This window comes from Pecten maximus, chromosome 5 (assembly GCF_902652985.1).
Source record: "Pecten maximus chromosome 5, xPecMax1.1, whole genome shotgun sequence".
NCBI classification, from domain to species: Eukaryota; Metazoa; Mollusca; class Bivalvia; order Pectinida; family Pectinidae; genus Pecten; species Pecten maximus.
The window spans coordinates 19,216,154-19,235,906 of NC_047019.1; the positions used below are offsets into that span (position 1 = coordinate 19,216,154).

At 33.4% G+C, this 19,753-nt stretch overlaps 1 protein-coding gene across 3 annotated transcripts; it reads left to right on the plus strand.

Annotated features, from left to right (window-relative positions):
- The first annotated feature begins 1,112 nt into the window (after positions 1-1,112).
- Positions 1,113-17,088, plus strand: LOC117327438. 3 transcript variants are annotated; one of them, XM_033884406.1, is made up of 14 exons: positions 1,113-1,179; positions 9,045-9,100; positions 11,018-11,107; positions 11,881-11,984; positions 12,261-12,374; positions 13,038-13,134; positions 13,286-13,693; positions 13,906-14,072; positions 14,236-14,368; positions 14,670-14,848; positions 15,129-15,186; positions 15,483-15,629; positions 16,129-16,173; positions 16,594-17,088. In XM_033884406.1, the coding sequence occupies exons 3-12, from the start codon at positions 11,029-11,031 to the stop codon at positions 15,539-15,541; spliced, it is 1,398 nt and encodes a 465-aa protein (XP_033740297.1). In that variant the 5' UTR covers positions 1,113-1,179; positions 9,045-9,100; positions 11,018-11,028; the 3' UTR covers positions 15,542-15,629; positions 16,129-16,173; positions 16,594-17,088. The 3 variants fall into 3 exon arrangements, with proteins under 3 accessions (XP_033740297.1, XP_033740298.1, XP_033740299.1); XM_033884407.1 differs by lacking the exon at positions 1,113-1,179 and adding an exon at positions 1,574-1,645; XM_033884408.1 differs by lacking the exons at positions 1,113-1,179; positions 9,045-9,100 and adding an exon at positions 1,627-1,645.
- The last annotated feature ends 2,665 nt before the right edge of the window (positions 17,089-19,753 follow it).

A 19,753-nucleotide genomic window follows, 5' to 3' on the forward strand; every position in this document is an offset into this window, starting at 1 on the left:
CAGTAGGACAGCCTGGCCACGGGTAATTGTTTTGTTGAGCAAATAACTCCTGTATTATGATATGCATAAAAAATGGAAAAAAAAATAAATGTACACTTTAAATGGAATATTCAGTATGAAGAAGTACAAATGTACATACAGGATTTACATTTGTTAAAACAATAATTAATAAACTGGTTCGAGATTTTAAATTTCCGGATTTTCCGAAAGTATGTTTACATAGGAAATCAAGTTTTGCCTACAGCGAAATATAGAAGCCCACAGTAAAGGTAAGATATCAGGAAAACTTAATCCACAACATATGTCAAAACAAGATTAATTCTGTCTTTGGGATAGAGATATCAAATTTCAAATAGGTTTCAGGAAAAAAAGTTGAGAATTGTGTCATTTTGGGTCAAATATAATATTTTGCAATTTTTAAGCAATTTTTAAGTTGTTACCATGGTATTCACAGTTCTAAAAATCACAGAAAAATAAGTTTACTTATACTTAAGAGCTGTATTAAAATAACAAATAATATATATATATATACTTTATTAGAGGTAATATGTAGGGTTAACTGGCAAGGTTTTACATATCTAAAACTTTTTCAGAATTGGGCATTTTTACTGTACACTGCTACCATTTCATATCAAATTCGATTCCGATTCTGAAATTACATTAACTTCTTCGGTTTGAGTGCTACTTTCCCGTTGGTTGATTTTATTCACAGAGATATTCACACATATAACCGTCATTAGATTATGTAGATATTGATGTAGGCATGTCGATATTGAAATGAATAACCAAACAATGATCTGGCACTTTTGGAAAAGTATATCATGATTTGTTTCAAACCTAACTTCTTATATTTCATATTACTTACAAACGACTTAAATACAGAATCAGACGCTAGCATATCATTACAATTCTCGTAGGAATACATTTTTAAATATCTATTACAAATAGAGGTGAATATGCTAAAATTGCAAAACAAAAAACACACACAATAACACACAAAAATAGAAGATATTGACAAGAAAGTACTTACTCAATTCCTCAATTGTTGCACTAGGCATCGAAGTCCATTAAGACAAAACATAATAATTTTGGGGTTTCTAAAGGGAAATCCCCTAAATTCTTCAAAAAGGAAAGGAACTATTTTTCCTACTTGGTTCGGCCTTCCGGGTGAAAGTCAAGGTATGCATTGTTTGATTAGTTTCTCCTTTTGTATAGTTTTATTCGACTGAATCAATCAAATCAAAATTTCCTGATTACGGTAATAATTTGGAAATACCAAATATATTATAATAGCCTGTTAAAATTGACAACAAGTAAACAAGGCGTATTTACATTATCGTACATACATATTATATTACATTCTCAATAAAAATGTTACAAACGGTAAGAAATTAACTAATTAAATAATGCAGCTTAAGCCTACAATGAACTTATGTTCATGAATGCAGGTCGGGTAACACTTATTTGTATATACCAGTTAAATGTTAAGTTTTTAATATAGGCGGGGTTATTTCCGTGTTACTATAGACAGAGACACGTCTCTGCTATAAATAGTATTTGAAATTACGTCACTATATGAAACCCGGAGTAAATTTACATGTGGTCGCGGGATTCGACAACACAGACAGAATAAATCCATTTAAAGGTAAGTGGGTCCTTAATAGTGATAATTGTATTCAAGTCTATGGCAAACACTTTCATTAGTGGTCGTAATGCCAAAACCTTGAGCCCAGGAATTAGGTAAATGATATCACATGTGAGTATTGACTTGGATATTATTTTTTTTTTCAAAATAATTATGTAGTTATTTTGCCACGTTGGTATCTTCGATATTCATCTTTCATCAGTGTGCAACATTTGAATGCGGAGGCTGGACACAAGAATATCTCTATGTCTCTTCGCTTGGGAAAACATATATAACTAAAACATAGACCACAACAGGGGAAACATATTCTATAAATAAGCATGGACGTTCAAACGTATTAAACCGCATATGTGTGTAAATGGTGTATATATTGTAGTTCGTAACAGAATAAAAATGTGTTACATGCAAACACTAGGTTAGCAAGAGAGCTGTGAGGATAAATAAATCTATCACAGATAAATGAATGTATGTTACACCTTAAGCCCTGCACTACATTAATACTTTATGTTTGACCACAATTGCCTTAATGTTTTTGGCCAATTAAACTGATAATTCGATAAGTCATAAGCGTTGTAAATGTCGCAGAAAAAAATGCAGAGATTTTCTCAACTCAACATCCTCCCAAACATAAAAGTGCATTAATTCCAGTGCAAAATATGCTTGCCAGACACTTTATTCGTGTTTATTTGTCGACGACACTAGCCAGAAGGCTCCGTCTCTGTAGATAGTTTCGACTTATTTAGACGTCATCATTTGATTATTAAGAGTGGATGTCAGCAAGCATCGAGCAATTTTGGCAAAATATGGAAAGTGTCAAAATTACCAAAATGCTTCAAATTTACATATGTTGGTCTAAATGTAATATCATGCAAGGAAATAGGTATCAAGTATCAAAGTGATCACCGTTGCCATGGAAACCGACAAGTCTTTAAAAAACCCAATCAGACTCAGTGGGATATTACAATATTTAAAGAAATTAATTTATCATAAATTTCTGGTGTTACATTTTTTTACTTTTTAAGTTTATAGTTACTTAGTGCATATCATATAATAATTTTAGACTGAAAAGTATAACATCTATCAAGACTTTTAGCCCGTATAATATAAATTGTCCAATATACTACCTATTTAAATAGGGATATCAGGTGATAAAAGTATTGCTATTTTTTTTTAATCATTTGCCAGCCAATTTTTCTTTTGATTATAATGCAACATTAAGTACATAAAATATAATGTATAATCATTAGCTTCATCGAGGTTATAGATTTAAAAAAATGAGGATTTAGTATTAATACCATTAAATCTAAGCTATTGAGAGGGACGAGTTATCTCCCCTGTTGGAACTCTTTGATGAAAGGTACAAAAAGTTCATTGTTTACATGGAAAGATGGATACCACAGTTCACAGCATTCTAGACAGTTATGGTAATTGAAAAGACATGAACTTCTTTTTAGACATGGGAATCGGTTAAAATAATGTTTGTATGGAATTTCCCTTCGATGGTATACTAGAAGTACAGTGAAATTGTGAGGAGATTGCTACCCAACAGTAATCAGTAAAAGTTCCTAATTCTAAAAATTAAGGCACATGTTTTTTTTTAAATATGTAACAACCGGTTATTCCTGTAATATTAACTATACAAAAGTATACATAATTGTAATCTGTACAATATTTTCAATTATAATACAGTTGTTAAAAATTAGTAAACTTATTCATCTCTGTTTTTCAGACCTGTGAAAACCATGGTAACCACATAAAAAAACCTAAAAAAAAAAAATTCACAAATTAATGCCAAAATAACCTGCGCATCTTTTTTCGGATAGCTATTTCAAAATCTAACATATTCATCCCAGTAACAGAATTAAAATTGTTTTGACATACAATGTATGTTCATTTGAATAGTAGGATTATCTTCAATCGAAGAGTTATTATAAAAAAAAATGTGCCAGAAATGGCTGACATCTTCTAATCATTGGTGTCTAAGAAGAGGTACATGGAACAAATATTGAATATGGTTGAATTTGACTGCAAAGTAATAAAACATATTTATCCAAACTATTAATTTTCACACCCAAGAGGGTTTTACAGACTGCAGGAACCAAATTCACTCAGAGCAAAGGATGTGTACAGATATTTTAATTGCTTATTTTTTAATGTATTTACACCCAGAGGTGTACATGTAGCATGATAGACATACAATTTACAGAGGTATTTCACCTGTAAATGGATACTATCATACATAAATATGGACTCAGGAGGTAGAGTCTGGGATTATTTTCTGGGTACTCAGCAGGAATGCTTTTCTGTTTTATACTGTTATATACACTTATAAATTTTGAATGTTCAAAATTCAACCAAAAGTACTTCTACAGCAATTCAAATTAACAATTTTTTAAGCTTCTATATACTTTTTTTTTATAGTACTTTTATCACTGAATGATAATGTTGACCTTGACTTTAAGGTCAAATGCCAAATTAATGTGAATTTCTGTCCAAAGACCACTGATTACTAAACAATACTTTAGTTTTTGACACATTTGAGGTATATCTGAGATAAAATCACTTTATGATTCATGTAATATTGGGTTTTTCTCTAATTACAGGATGATGAATGTCTTTTCCATCTGTAAACAAAAACCAATACTTCACAACCATGGATGCAGTCATTACAATAAAAACTATCATGCCTGAAATCCATTCACATTGCTTTTTTTTCATATACAAGGTCTGTGGTCCTTAATGGTCACCAGAGTTTTGCAATATTTTAGTTTATTCAACCCTTTTGGACTCCACCCATCAGCCATATATAATTCACAATTTTGGTGGACCTTTGATCATGAAAGTTTCCTGCCAAATTTCATTGAATTTGGTTTGGCAGTTTTGGAGAAGTGGAAAATGTAGCTTGTTTACTATTGGAAGACGGACGAGGACGGGCAAAAGGCGATTAGAATACATGTAGGTCACTAGAGACTTTGTCTCAGGTGACCTAAAAATAAAGTGTTGTATACCTCATTACCTCATAAAGGCAAGGACAAGATATTTTGAAGTTGAAAGCCATACTATATAGGTATACTTTGTCAATTCTTATACTGTTTCTGGGAAAAGGGTGGAGAAACAGAGTATGCATGGCCAGAAATCCACTGAGAAGTTGTTCAAAAAGGGGGATAACTCTTATACAATTGTCACAAAGGTGACTTGTGTCTTTAATACCCCAGTAGGCCTAATTTGTCCACATAAAGTCTGTAGAAGAAATCAACCTTACATTTCAATTTAGCTAAGTTACAGTAATTAGGAACAAAAATCTACAGCAACTCTCATAATGACACTTTTGATTTCAGCTTTGTGTTCTTTCATTTTCTTCTATGCTAAGTATTACTATTTTTTGTTAATATCTGACAACTTCAATATTTTTGGTGACCATATCAAAATGTGTCAAAGTAAAAAATGTTTAAGTGTTCAACATTGAATCAGTGAAAGAAGAGTTCATTTCTTTGATTCAAAATTATTACAAAAAAGAACTGTAAGTGCATTTTCTCTAATTAAATAAGTGGTTGCCATGGCAACCAAACTGCAAATAAACCCTTTTTTTTTTTTAATTTCATAATATTTGTATCATTGAAAATGTCCATTCATTACTTCTTTTTAAGGAGATGAATTAAAATGTGGTTAAAAAGTTCAATTTATATATATATACATTGTTTTATGAGAAAAAATGTGCGGAAAATGTCAGAAATCATGAAAACAATTGAAAAATTCGAATCATTATACCAAAAGCGCATCTAAGTTGCCAGCCAATTTATTTTTTAAACTTACCCTGTAGACATCTAATGAAAAGAAAACCATATGCAATACTCCATATATGGTTGTAGATTCCAACTAAGGTCAACCTAACTTTATCATATTTTGATATTTTTTCAGTTAGAATTCCTTGCTGTATTCAGGTTACCATAGCAACAGTTTGTAAATATTGCCAATTATATTTTTTTAATCAAATGATTAAGGGGGGTCACCATTATTAAATTGTGGCTGTAAATACTTTAATCTCACTGTTATTTAGGATTCAGAGATACTTTAAATCCTAAAAATTTGATGTAGTCGATGTGTTATTTGAGCCCGTAACTAAGGAAGTCATATTGCTTGGATACGGAACCACAGACATGATTGAAATTCCATTTTTGTTATTCATATCCACCAATTATAACATAATTTAACATTTAAGGTCACTTTTTCTAAAATCTATTTTTTTCACTTTCCACCTAATGCTCGATGCTTGCTGACATCCACTCTTAATATATTTTAAGTAATTTCATGTATTTTCATAAAGTATGTCATAATCATGTTTACAGGACTGGCATTTACATAAATGACAGTTATCGCAAACATCTTGGTTATATCTTTTAAAACCAAAACGAGCCAGCTGTGAAGCTTTTGATTTGTTTCTTAACAGACATTATGAATTAGATTGTCGCATTAGCTAAAACGAAGTCCACATGATAGTGTACACGGTGCGCAGAATAAAGCAACAGACGGCAATATTTGTTTAATATACAACAATACTAATCATATACTGTAAACATACTTATTTTAGCGCAATCAAATATTAGCGCATTTGCAGATTTTAGCCAGTTAGCGCAGTAATTTTATACAAAAGTACATATAGGATCAACAATAAAAGTATAAATAAAATATTCGATGCAAGCACACTCTTCTTAGTTCTAATGATTATTTATTGAATATACATGTTATTCTTTTAATCTAAAAGCTAAGCTAATAGCTCACAGCATGTACATATGCGTAATGCCTTATGTCTGCGTTGACAACCGCTTCCACGGAAAGTTCTAATGGTAGTCACACAGCCGTAATCGTCATCACAGCCCGACAAAGCCGCTAGTATCAGTACAATTTTCTATTGAATACTACTTTATACATGAATATTACAAGTAAAAATATGTGTTAAATTATCCTAACGGTAGGTTTATCAAAGGGTATAGTCTAGTTTCATTTTTTGTTTCGTTACGATCCATTCCTTTTTAGACATTACCCTCCAAAAAAGCCATCGGGAAGAGATTCCATCTGTGAAGCAATTATCTGCTATGTATCTTATTCATACAACATTGTTTAAGAAACAGAAGCTACCTGATATATATATATATATATATACATGTATAAGGGTCAAAGAAGTAATATGAACAGTATAATCCAGATAACACTGGATCCTCACATAAATGTATGGAGGATACGAATTACTTGTAATGATTATATGGGGCAAAGAAGTAATTCAAACAGTGTAAACAATAAGGTTTGTTAAATTTTCGAGGCAATCCGCCCCTTTATCAAAACACAAAAAATCACAAATACAATCACATAATATATATAAGAAGTACTGGAAATACAATAAAATACAATAAGAATAATGTTTTAGTAACTGGAGAAACCACAATGAACCCTTCGGCAAACGTGGGCCGAAGGCGGATACTAGCGTGACTGCATCATGTTCAAACACTAGAACGCTATGCGACCAACGGCAGAGATATTTTGAATTCCCCCGCACGTGAAAGTATTCCGAAGAGTTCAAAGACGATTCGTCCCTAAAGACTGCTAGTGGACGACATTGCATTTATATAAAAAATGTTGCATTATCGTCTCTACAGTGATTGATTAAATATCGTGTACAAAGTCTGAAAAACTTTAGAAAAATATGTGTTAGATCATAAGAATTATAGAGAGTGGTGTGAAAAAACTGCGACGAATATTTATCAAGACTGAAAATATAAGAAATACGAATGCCGAAGTGTCCCTACAGGACGCTACGGGAAACAAACGATTCGGACCAACTCGGACCAAGATGCTGTTGCATGATGGCGGGAGGCGACTAAATGTGAGTCTCAAGATGCTGTTGCATGATGGCGGGAGGCGACTAAATGTGAGTCTCAAAGAGCAACAGCAATTATGAAAAATTTAACAAATTGAATAATTAACTACATGAATAGTTAGATATAATGGTCAGATGGAGAGTATATCCAGAAGGCGTCTTTAACGTTCGTTCATACCCCGAGGGTAGCAGGTTTGGAGATTGGTGATCCAGTATCTTTCTCTGGAACGACGTTTCGTTTCATTCCAGGTAGGACAGTGATCAATGGCGACCACCTGCATATCCTTCCAACTGTGACTAGGTAAATTGAAATGCCTTGCCACAGGAAAGTCTGGTCTGTTTTGCTTGATGGAGCAACGGTGATTGTTGATTCTGATGTTGAGCTTTGTGCTGGTTTCTCCAACATACTGCATTTTGCATTTTTTGCAGGAGAGGAAATATACAACATTGGCTGATGTGTATGTCAGTGTTTGTAAAATGTGATAATCACGGTTGTTTATTTCACATTTAAACGTGTCTGTGGACTCAGTGTATGGGCACAATTTGCACGTTTTTTTGCTGCATGTGTTGAAGGAGCCTGTTGTAACGACAGAGGCAGATGAATGTAATTTGCTGCTCACCACCAGATCTCTTACATTTTTTGGTCTACGATAGGCCAATAACGGTGGTTCTGGAAAGATCCGTTTGAGTGCAGCTGACGACTCGATGATGCGCCAATGATTATGTAAAATGGACAGTTGGAAGGATATGCAGGTGGTCGCCATTGATCACTGTCCTACCTGGAATGAAACGAAACGTTGTTCCAGAGAAAGATACTGGATCACCAATCTCCAAACCTGCTACCCTCGGGGTATGAACGAACGTTAAAGACGTCTTCTGGATATACTCTCCATCTGACCATTATATCTAACTAGGGACACTTCGGCATTCGTATTTCTTATATTTTCAGTCTTGATAAATATTCGTAGCAGTTTATTCACACCACTCTCTATAATTCTTATGATCTAACACATATTTTTCTAAAGTTTGTCAGACTTTGTACACGATATTTAATCAATCACTGTAGAGACGATAATGCAACATTTTTTATATAAATGCAATGTCGTCCACTAGCAGTCTTTAGGGACGAATCGTCTTTGAACTCTTCGGAATACTTTCACGTGCGGGGGAATTCAAAATATCTCTGCCGTTGGTCGCATAGCGTTCTAGTGTTTGAACATGATGCAGTCACGCTAGTATCCGCCTTCGGCCCACGTTTGCCGAAGGGTTCATTGTGGTTTCTCCAGTTACTAAAACATTATTCTTATTGTATTTTATTGTATTTCCAGTACTTCTTATATATATTATGTGATTGTATTTGTGATTTTTTGTGTTTTGATAAAGGGGCGGATTGCCTCGAAAATTTAACAAACCTTATTGTTTACACTGTTTGAATTACTTCTTTGCCCCATATATACATGTATATATATATATGCATTTCTTGTTTTTGTTTTGTTTTGCTCAATTGTCTTGAATGGTGATTTACAGTGGAAGAAAGAGAATGTCTCGACCATGTAAAGATGATTAGCGAAGGAACTGTAGATGTAAGTTTGAGATAAGTTATTAGAAATCATTCCGTGGATATTAAGATCTGTTGACATCGACAGCTGGTGGACAGCACACTAATTTATATTAATAATTATATTGTAATTGTTCATAAGATTCTTCTTATAGAATCATATGAATACGTAGAAACATCAATCTTTTGTTACTACATAACGTAACAGATCACCTCAGGAAACAAACAATTAAATACAGACAGTGTACACAACCCAGTGGGCACACAACGTCTGGAGAACGTTGCAGTTACGTCAGGATGCAACGTTGCATTTAGGTTGTAGTAATGTTGCAAATGAAAGTTTGGGGAACGTTTTCATACAACGTTACCACAACGTTACTGAGTTACGTTGTGGCAACGTTTTATTTACGTTGTATAGACGTTGTCACAACGTCGTATTATTTTAATTTCTACTATTGTTACCTATTATGTACAACAAAAACTCAAGTTTTTTTAAACAGTATTTTAATATCTTTATTTCCATGTGTCCATGTGCTTGCACTCCTCCCATCACTCCTATCTGATGTCTCTGATTACCTCGGTGCATCCAGTTATCACCATTTAATCTGTAAAGAAAAAATCACAACAATAATTATTGATATATCGTAAACTTTTCGGCAATATATCATAACGTGCTCGGTTAACAAATATGCGTAAAACTAAACTTATGCCCGGTGATACCAAAAACGTACATCCGTTGTACGTACGTACGTGAAGATAAATCATAACATGTCAAATCTGTTTGTAAATAAACACAAGTCAAAATCAAACGCAGTGTAATAAACAAAATACGAATCATATAGAACTTACCTTGAATTACTGATCTGTATTCGGGAAGAAAGCTGATTCCATATGTTATTTTGAAAGCAAATGCATAATCCAGTACAGCAAGTCAACAGTCCGATTGAAATGTGTGTGTGTACGGCCCACGTGTGTTTGCAGAACAAAGAACCGGAAGTTAAAATTACCGCGCAAATATCAATACTCTTTTTTCTTCTCTCTATCTATTTCTTTTCCCGAAAAAAATTGCAACGGTTTCATCCAAAACATGATATTTTCATGCAGTTAAAACTGAAATTAAAGTCGTTTTAAAAAAAAAATTTGAAATGAATGTGAATGTTTTTATTGCCCCCTGACGGATATATATTGCAACATAAAGGGAGGTAACACCGATTTGTTATCGTAACCCCGTAAGTTCGAGTTTGATCACATTTATTGGTATAAAAGGAGGTCTAACAGCAAAATTGGATCAGGAAAGGATCAAGGATCGATATTATATTATAAGGGCACATTATAGGCGACGTAGGTTGCTTTTAAACTAATCTAAACATATTCATTATTGACAAATAAAATTTCGAGCCAATTAGATAATTAAATTTATCATGAAATTTGATGTTTTCTTTCGGTATGTCTTTGGCATTTGTGTAAACTTGCAAGCCGTTTAAAATTAACAACAAATACACAAAGTTTGCATTAAAACCTTGTTACAACGTTGTTACAACGTCAAAAGCTAACGTTGTACTAACGTTTGACATGAAACGTTCTCACAACGTTGTAGGAAAGTCCCGGACGTTGTGACCTGAATAGGACGTTTTCCGGACGTTCTCCGAACGTTTTGTGTCCACTGGGAAGTGAAAAAGAAGCATATTTGGAATACCACAAACATACATCACTTGATACTTAATGATGACAAAATTGATTCTTTATAATATGACGATGATGATTAAAATGAAATTTTTGAAACAGCAGCTTATCATCTTACTGTAAAATTTTGCTGAAATATTTGATATTTGAGCGATAGATTACTGTAAATGTAGCCCTTACTAATGCTAAATAATTGTGTCGATCATGATCACATGGCAAAACGCCTATTATGCTATTACGTTATTATTATATGTTGAAGAATAAACAGGTATGGAACAATTAAGAATCGGTATGGAATCAACACTTGGTGCTGTGTTCACTCCTCCTGAGACAAGTGGATCCGATAGTTGTAAGTGAACTGTACAAAGTTGTTTTTGATTATTTAGTGCTTTTAGTAAACATAATCTGATAAGAGGAGTATTTTATGTTCATCAGTGCCCTATTTTAGGTTATTTTACACATATATATATATATCACATTTAATCTGATTGCGTGCATACAATTTTAAAGATTTATTAATTTTTAATAAATTTACTTTATGTAATAAGATAAATATGATTTCAAAACGCAAATATGATAATAATGAAATTGTAATATACTTGATGACATATCTTTGTTAGACCACGGTGAAAAAGAGAGGCAGAAAATGAAAGAATGTTGCCTTCTTAATCGAAGATATCCGAATGCTAACCAAACGTCACAATTTCTCAACGGCACCTTTTATGAATAAAGTTTTATTAGGGACTATGAACCCGCAACATACAGTTGATCGATAAGAAACATATAGAATTCAAACTTTAATAATATTAAACTTTAAACCCTAAATTATGCATACAACAAAACTGTTTCTGCTACATGGAATACGATACAATGTTTTGTAACTTATCTAAAGAATATGACTGATTTTGAAAGCTAAGTAAATATATACTTCTACTTCTACTACGTTTTCTACATCACGTACGTGGTTAAGGGTAAATAGAAACGGAATTGAAAGTTTGTAGAAAGGGGGAAGGAATTCCGTTTTTCATGTTTCGAATTCTGAAATAATTCATTTTTATTTGTAATAGTTTTATCAATTGCTTGTTGTTTATATGTATATGAATAATACTTATTATTATGTAGGTATAATAGCCCAAGATTCAGAAAACGTACCAATGGATGAATTCTGCGAGATGTTCCGACAACGGAGAGGGCTTCCAAGTATAAAAGCATCTCTGCATATCACTGTTAGTACATATACTAGTTATTTGATAATATAAAATAGTATTACTGTCGATACATATATACATGTAAGAGATAGATATCTTTATGACAATTCCAGTTATCCAATTTAAAATAAAATAATTTTCAAATTCACAAACTAATGTAAAATAAATTGACGAGACTCCTATTGGAATATGTATATATTGTTCATTCATGTGTTTTGATATATTTCAATGACATATATTTCTGTCGCCTATGGTAACAATAATTCTACAATACATTTATGTGCCACATGACAGGAAATCAGATCACATGACAGTACCCAACAGACTGTTTTGGAATCTACGGATTGGCATAATGCATTACAAATTCATGATTCAACAAACAAAGATGACAACGCCATTGGCTCAACGGTATGTTTGATAAATGTATAAATTTAGACGTCGACGTGTCAGGGTGGTAACGGCTCTATTACTAATTCAGATATTGTCCCTGAGTAGATCGACAATTACAAATTATTAAACAGTGAAAACAAAATCAAAACAAATGAACTACATTTCCAATAAAATAAAGTAATAAATGTTTTTGCCAAACGCTTCGTTCACTTGTTTGAAGTATTCCTATTTGATATTATATTGGTATCAATTTAATTTTTCGAGAAACAAGTTATATTAACTTATTAACTTTCATAACATTATGCGTTTGATTTTCCTTAACTATACACATAAGCTATATTTTGAACTACTTGTGTTTCCCGGCTGAAATGACTATTCATATGCGAATTATTGAACACCTGTGACGTTATGGAATTTCGTCCTACCCTTTCAAGCGTCAAAGTCACTTAGATGTCAACAACACTGCCAATAGAACATCGGTCTAATGCCAGTACCTCGTGTCAAATGTTCTGGACTATTGCACAAACACTCACGATATATTTGTATAATATTAATCAAGCTTGTTGGCCCTTATGATTCCAAACGCAATATGTCATATTGTTTCTTGCGATGCATTTGCCTACGTTGACCTAATGCTCCCACACATTTCTAGTTATTGTAAATTTGTATTTATTCCCACAGGTTTTCCGAAGTATTCGAAAAAGAATGCGATTAAACAATGAGAAGAAAATCGCCAAATGTTATGCTGAGACAAATGGAAACAGATTTGGAAACAAAGGATAGCCATTTACACGTATTATTCAAAAGAGAAGCCAAACAATCTATATTGTATTCGTCCGTCATATTTGTGTTTATATAAAACATTAGATTTGTCTGGCTTTAATGTTTGAATGTTGATAAATAATTCTGTGATTTTTCTTTAATTTCAGATGGGAAAACCAATCATCAGATCGACAAGGATTTTTTCAGACAAAGCCTTCAATGTGTTCCACAATACAACAATATGAGTGAGGAAAACAAGCGTTTTCTCAGGGAATTAAATATAATGGTGCCAGGACATACATTACAAGTGCATATGGTGCACAACCAACAGTCACATTCAGCAGCAATATATCCAACAACACCCCAACATTTGCGAGTCGATGATAATAGGAGCAGGAAACCCAATGGAGGTTTAAGCGATAATGGGGAAATAGAGAAGAAAAATGACGAAGATTCTACCTCATATTGTGCTCGGAACCCAAAGTCTACTGACGAAGAAGCACGTACAGACACATATCTGTATTGGGAGAATGGCGACCCAAGCGTTTTTATTAATGCAGGATTCTTCTATACGGGTATACATATTAAATACAATGAAATGTTAAGATGATGCGATGTCCTGCAATTCCTTTGTTAAACTAACCAAAAAAATCCATAAGATAGCAATTCATTATGGATAATAAACTTGACCAATTACACATTATTTGTGGAAAAAATCCAATATAGATTAAAGGATGTATCAGTAATATGTGTATTTGATAGATATATCATTACTCATATTTAATAGGGGACCAAGACATTGTTCGATGTTTCCATTGTGACATTGGCATTGCCGGCTGGAACCCAACTGATGATCCATGGGTAGGGCATGCTCGATATCGTCCCGACTGTCGTTTCCTCAGACAGGAGAAGAGTCAGGAATGGATCGATAATATCCAGATTGAGTGGGCTAAGGTATAGTCACAAAAACGTAAAATAAAATGCGGTATTTTCATGTTCGCATTTAGATGAAATAATGTACAAATGTATGTACATTCATAATTCAAAAAGTCAATTTATTTTATGTACACATCATAAAACTTGTAATCATTTATTCTCTCTTTTTTTACTTATTTAGACATACACACCAAAACACCAAGAGTATCAACGGATTGATGTTAGACAAAGATCATTTCAACATGAGGATTGGCATCGAAATAACACCTCACAGTCTCCAGAACATCTAGCAACTGCTGGGTTTTTTCTCGACGGTACTTATATACATATACATTACTACTGAACACGTTATGCTATTTCTTGAGTCTTTGTTTTTGCCTACGCAGTGTTCATATATTATGTATTATTGCATTTTTCAGTCAAACTTTTCATGATTTTGATATCTTTTGAAAATTTCGTTCAGACAATGTAAGAATTACAAAATGTGTGTTGTAATATTGCATTGATATGAACAATAACACTAGCACTGCTTAATGAATACCACTATTGCATAAATCATTCATTCTTATTGCTTTTCATAACTTCTCGCATTGTCGTTTAATTTCGGTTACGTAGGCGATCATATCAGGTGTCATTACTGTGACGGGATCATGAGGAAGGATGTGTACCTAGATGAAGACACAGCTGAGGACACAGATGAATTCTGGATAAAACATGCACACACTTTCCCTTTTTGTAAATTTGTTCAAAATCAAAAAGGACTTGACTTTGTCAAAACATGCACACTTAACAATGTAAGTAACCAGATGAATCGGCTTATATATAACATTACATTTGTACTCAACAATATCGTAGTATATTCATAATCGTCTTTTTAGTGAGCAAGTTAAAAGGTACCTGATTACATTTAGTATTGCCTTTTTAAAGGCTTTATTCCTTTCACTAAATACACTGATGTGTTTTTTTATTTCATACGAAGAATGCAATCGTAAACGAAATATTGATACCTAGCAATTCCAAACATGTGTCTTGCTTCATCCAAATGTACTTGACTATACCTTTCATTTAATTCAGTCGGACATAGCGAATCCAGACCATTACCTACCAGTTGCAGCTGGACCAGAAGGGCATGGTTAATATCAATTATACAGTATCATTTCCCAATGGCTAACTAATATGAATGTAAACGCTTTAGGCAAAATTCGTATTTAAAGAGTAAAATGAAAACACAGTTATACGATGCAGTTTCATACGTTTGTTTTTTTTTTTGCATCCCAAGTGTATCTGGTATTAAATATTAATTTTATTCACTAATCCCTTTGCTGTATCATTTCGAAATGTATTAATTAAATTGCGTAATCTGAATTCATATATGTAAACAGTAATTAACAACATAGTTTCTTGTTATCAATTATATTTTTAATTTAGTATTCAGACTGTCATGTGTACAGGAGTTCAGCATCAGGGCGAAACGTGATCCCATATGATCAGCAGCTGCTCGGAGCTTACTATCCATCGGTTATAGTAAGGAATCCGTCATCAGATCAATTCGAACCTTCATATCTGAAAATGAAGGTAAAATTATTTTCCCGCTTATCAGAGTGCTGCGATAACTATCTTTTTTTCACAAAAGATTTACATTTTTTCGCGGTCAATCTGATTTATTTTCCTTTGTAATAACAAACATTCCTTAGTTTGTTTTCTATATTTTTTCACAAATTATGTAGAAACGTGAATCGGTCTAGGCAGTGTAATTATACCGGGTCACTTTGAAACCTACACCAAATGATTCGTAAATGGTAAATCCTCTTAAACTCAGTAAGGGATCGTCACATTTTACGCAGGTCTTTTACTTGCAACACTTCGCTGCAATAAACTATTTTCAAGCTTTAAGGCTGATGCACATGGTTTTTTTTTTTATCTTAAGTTATAATTATGTATTTATAGAAGGAAAATATCAAAACTGAAATTCAAGTTAGTGTAAAAAAAAATTCTTATCGATTCGTATATGTCAATATCAGGACGAAAGTTGAAATACGTAAAGACATAATCATCACTTTAATTTTGGTTTCAGAAGGCAGAGAGTTTGACGCGAAGAGCTTGGTTGACATCATTCAAAGTAACTATTTTCTAGCTGAATATATTGTTTCAAGTTTAGTTACACATATATATGTGTTAAACACGTAAACACCTGAATAGTTATGTTGCCAGCTTTCAAATTAGCTGTATGTTTCTACTACATGCCGAGCTGCACATGCTATCTTAATAAGATTTATCAAAATAGAACACATTTCAGTAATATACTCAATTCTTCAATATAATTATAAGTCATCCGAATAGTGAGGCCGAGGCAATTACCGACTATGCAGGGTTTTCTAAGCTCGGATAGATGTCGACAATAGATGCAGTGTGCTTTTGTGAATAAAAAAAATCCGCGATATTACTGATTTGATAATTTAATTGATAATTGTTATTTGAAATTGCATGTTTCATTATTTTGTTCAAACTCTTATAACAATTTTTTTCCGTTATGATTTAGGATATGAAGATGCACTGTCGGAGAACCGGCAACTAAGACAAATATTCCAATGTAAACTTTGCCACGAAAGGAATGTCAGTAGGATAGCAGTGCCTTGTGGTCACCTTGGATGTCAGCATTGTTTAGCAGGCCTCGCTACGTGTACTATATGCCACAGCGAAATCAGAAAGAACGTTCGGATCTACTTTTGTTAGGATTTACCTCCAATGACTGCAATTATGTATAACTCAAAAAAGCTGAACGGAAATTTGACATTGTTCTTCTATAGAGTTACTTTGTGGTAAGATGTACAAGATTCATAGACTATCTCTAAATCACAAATGATAGCTAAGCTGTTATGCTCAAGAGTGTCTATAGCAGACTAAAGGAACACTTGTTCGATCAGATAGGACTATTTAGTGCAAAATACAATGTGCTAATTGTGTCCTCCTTAAACATGTATTTTTCGCATATTCACTTGAAATTTACAACAACTTAATAAATTATATGTCAACAGCAAGGCCCAAGGTTTGCTACTATGAATACTTAAAGTTACTTCTGTTAAATTGCGCAAATGCCTCTTCAACATCTGCTTCTTTGGGATGAATACCAAACATCGTTTTTATCTTAAGGTCATGTGGAATGCAAAATTGTTAAAAGAAAGGACTGGTGGGCTTAGTTTTCTATCGGGACCATTTTACCATATTAATTCGACTCTTTTGCATGTAGCTCTGAGTGGCGTTCGGGATCAGCCAATGTAATAACTAGTAAATGATGAAGACCGCACCTACAGGAATATATATAATATATATCTTTTTTTATTTTCTCTCGGTTATGAAGCGTTTAAATTTCCGCTTACCTTATCACTTACGTCATCAAGTTCAAATACCAGAACAGCTAAATTTTCCAGCAGGAATAACAAAATCCCTCAAAGCAAAAACAGAAACTGGTTTTGCGCAAATGTGGCTTTATTTTATATTTCATATGCGGTTGTAGATATCGTCAATTTAATCACAATTGCATAATTTTGATTGTTTAAAATCAATGCCGTTTTTCGGCACAATGATATACGGTTAACATTTAAAGTGATGCGGCGTTAAACGGGTACTGCACAGGACAAATTCGATTCCTCGGAAACACCTTAGTTTCTATCGACTGGATTAACGTTATTTTCAGAAGATTATATTTAATGAAAGTCGTCTTGACATGAGATGAAAACGATTCCAAAGATATTTGGTTCGAAGAAGATTCCAGTCTAACCGGTTGCATCAATGTCGCTAACATAGCGCTTGATTTTCAACTTCACAGGGGCTCGATTTTGTAAGGTAGGCCTAGTAGGCCTTTGACTTATAGAATTGTTCATATATTATAAATATTCATCAAGTACACCTACAACAGAAAATTAAAATTTATGTCTTCGGATCACCAACACATGGTGCATATGATACAATGTGTTCGAAGTATCTTATATTTGATAAGGCAGGTTGAATTTTTATTTGATACGGGTGGAAGGATGCGAGGTCTTAAAGCTAAAAGCTTTCATTTTGAAATAAAAAAATATATAAAAAGGGTTTGGAGATGTTCGCTGTGACAAATATATATCTTCCGGTCACTGATTCCAAGGAAGTGGCAGACATTTTAGTTGAAGAATGCTTGGATACGATTTCTTAGCAGAGACCATGGACACGGACATTGAAGAAGTAAATATAACAAACGGGTGTAAATATTCTCAAGAAATAATTTAAAATTCACTTATACATTATATATACAAGTATGTTCTCTATGAATAGTGTTGCCAAGTGCACATGGGAAAAAAGTCGTGTCAACACCTTTAAAAGAAGGCAAACCTTACCTTGGTTTATACAGGGATGGAATGCATTCCTGTGTTATAGGCTATTACATTTCCAGTCAATTCCAGTAGTACAATATTCCGTCAACGCACCATATTATACATATATCCAGCACGTACATATCCGACATGTTATATTACGTGCGAGTATATGACATTCGTAACACCTCTCCCAGCTTCCGAATAGAAATCAACACGTGAAATGCACAGGAACGAAATGTGTGTAATACAAACTTCTGTATTTTAGTTGTTTGGCCTTTTTATTTTATTCTGTACATAATTTGAGATGCTAGCTGATAATTACTGACCATATTCACACCACTGTCACGTTATCAGGCGAGTGCACTCTTTATTTTCAGAAGAGGGTCGTCTGGTCACGTGTGTTTACGATATTCAGCACATGTAGTTGCACGTCATGCGTTCAATGTTAGAATGGGAACCAGTTTGACGGGTATCGTGCCTTTATAGACACAGATCCCCAGTCTCGTATCCAAGCAGACTGCAACTAAATTGTCTGCCACTTCCTTAGAAACGGTGACCGGAAGATGATATATATTTAACACAGGGAACATCTTCAAACCATTTCAAAAATCTTTTTTTTTTTAATTTTGGTTTTTTTGGGTTTTTTTTTCAAAGCGAAAGCTTTTTAACTTGCGTTGTCAGCTTTAATGTGGGAGGAAGCCGAAGAACACGGGGAAAACTTACATGGTCGTGCAGGTGACCTATACGTTTTGACGTCCGATCGGGGATCTGCCTATCCTGATTTACGCACTTTCGACACGAGACCCAGTGGTAAAACCCTAGCCTTTCACAAAAGCGATCTGTTCCGGATCGTCAATATTATATAAAACTATCAGTATTGAATTATTTGTGTGCTGTTAAGACGACTGCTATCAGCTTTACCTTTACCTCAGGCAAATGACCAGTGAGATGCATGCACATCGAAATGTGTGAGGTTTGTAAGATGGTTATCAAATCGACATTGAGATAATCGTTAGCTGTTCTTTAAATTGTATCTATAGTGTGCAAGTACGTGTATTTAAGTTCCGCCTGATTTATGTGTATAACCATCAGCTTGTGTCTACTATGATAATGAAACTATGTTTATGAATAAACTTTGTTAATTTTATACGTGAAACAATAATGTTAACAAAAAATTTAATAACAATGGAGTAAATGACATCACGAATGTTAACGACTACTATGAAATAATCAAAGAAATATCAATGCATTTGTGAGAATGGGGTAAAGTCTAAAGGGAATTACATTAAAGTATAGCGGCCCTACGAAACTAACGTTAAACGATGTTGATTGGTTCAATTTGTACATCGT

Excerpts from the sequence above, each read along its gene's own strand:
- LOC117327438 (XM_033884406.1), top strand. The coding sequence starts at position 11,029 with ATGGAACAATTAAGAATCGGTATGGAATCAACACTTGGTGCTGTGTTC. Across the intron at positions 13,135-13,285 it reads AAACAGATTTGGAAACAAAG|ATGGGAAAACCAATCATCAG; the intron begins GATAGCCATTTA and ends CTTTAATTTCAG. Across the intron at positions 14,073-14,235 it reads TCCAGATTGAGTGGGCTAAG|ACATACACACCAAAACACCA; the intron begins GTATAGTCACAA and ends TTACTTATTTAG.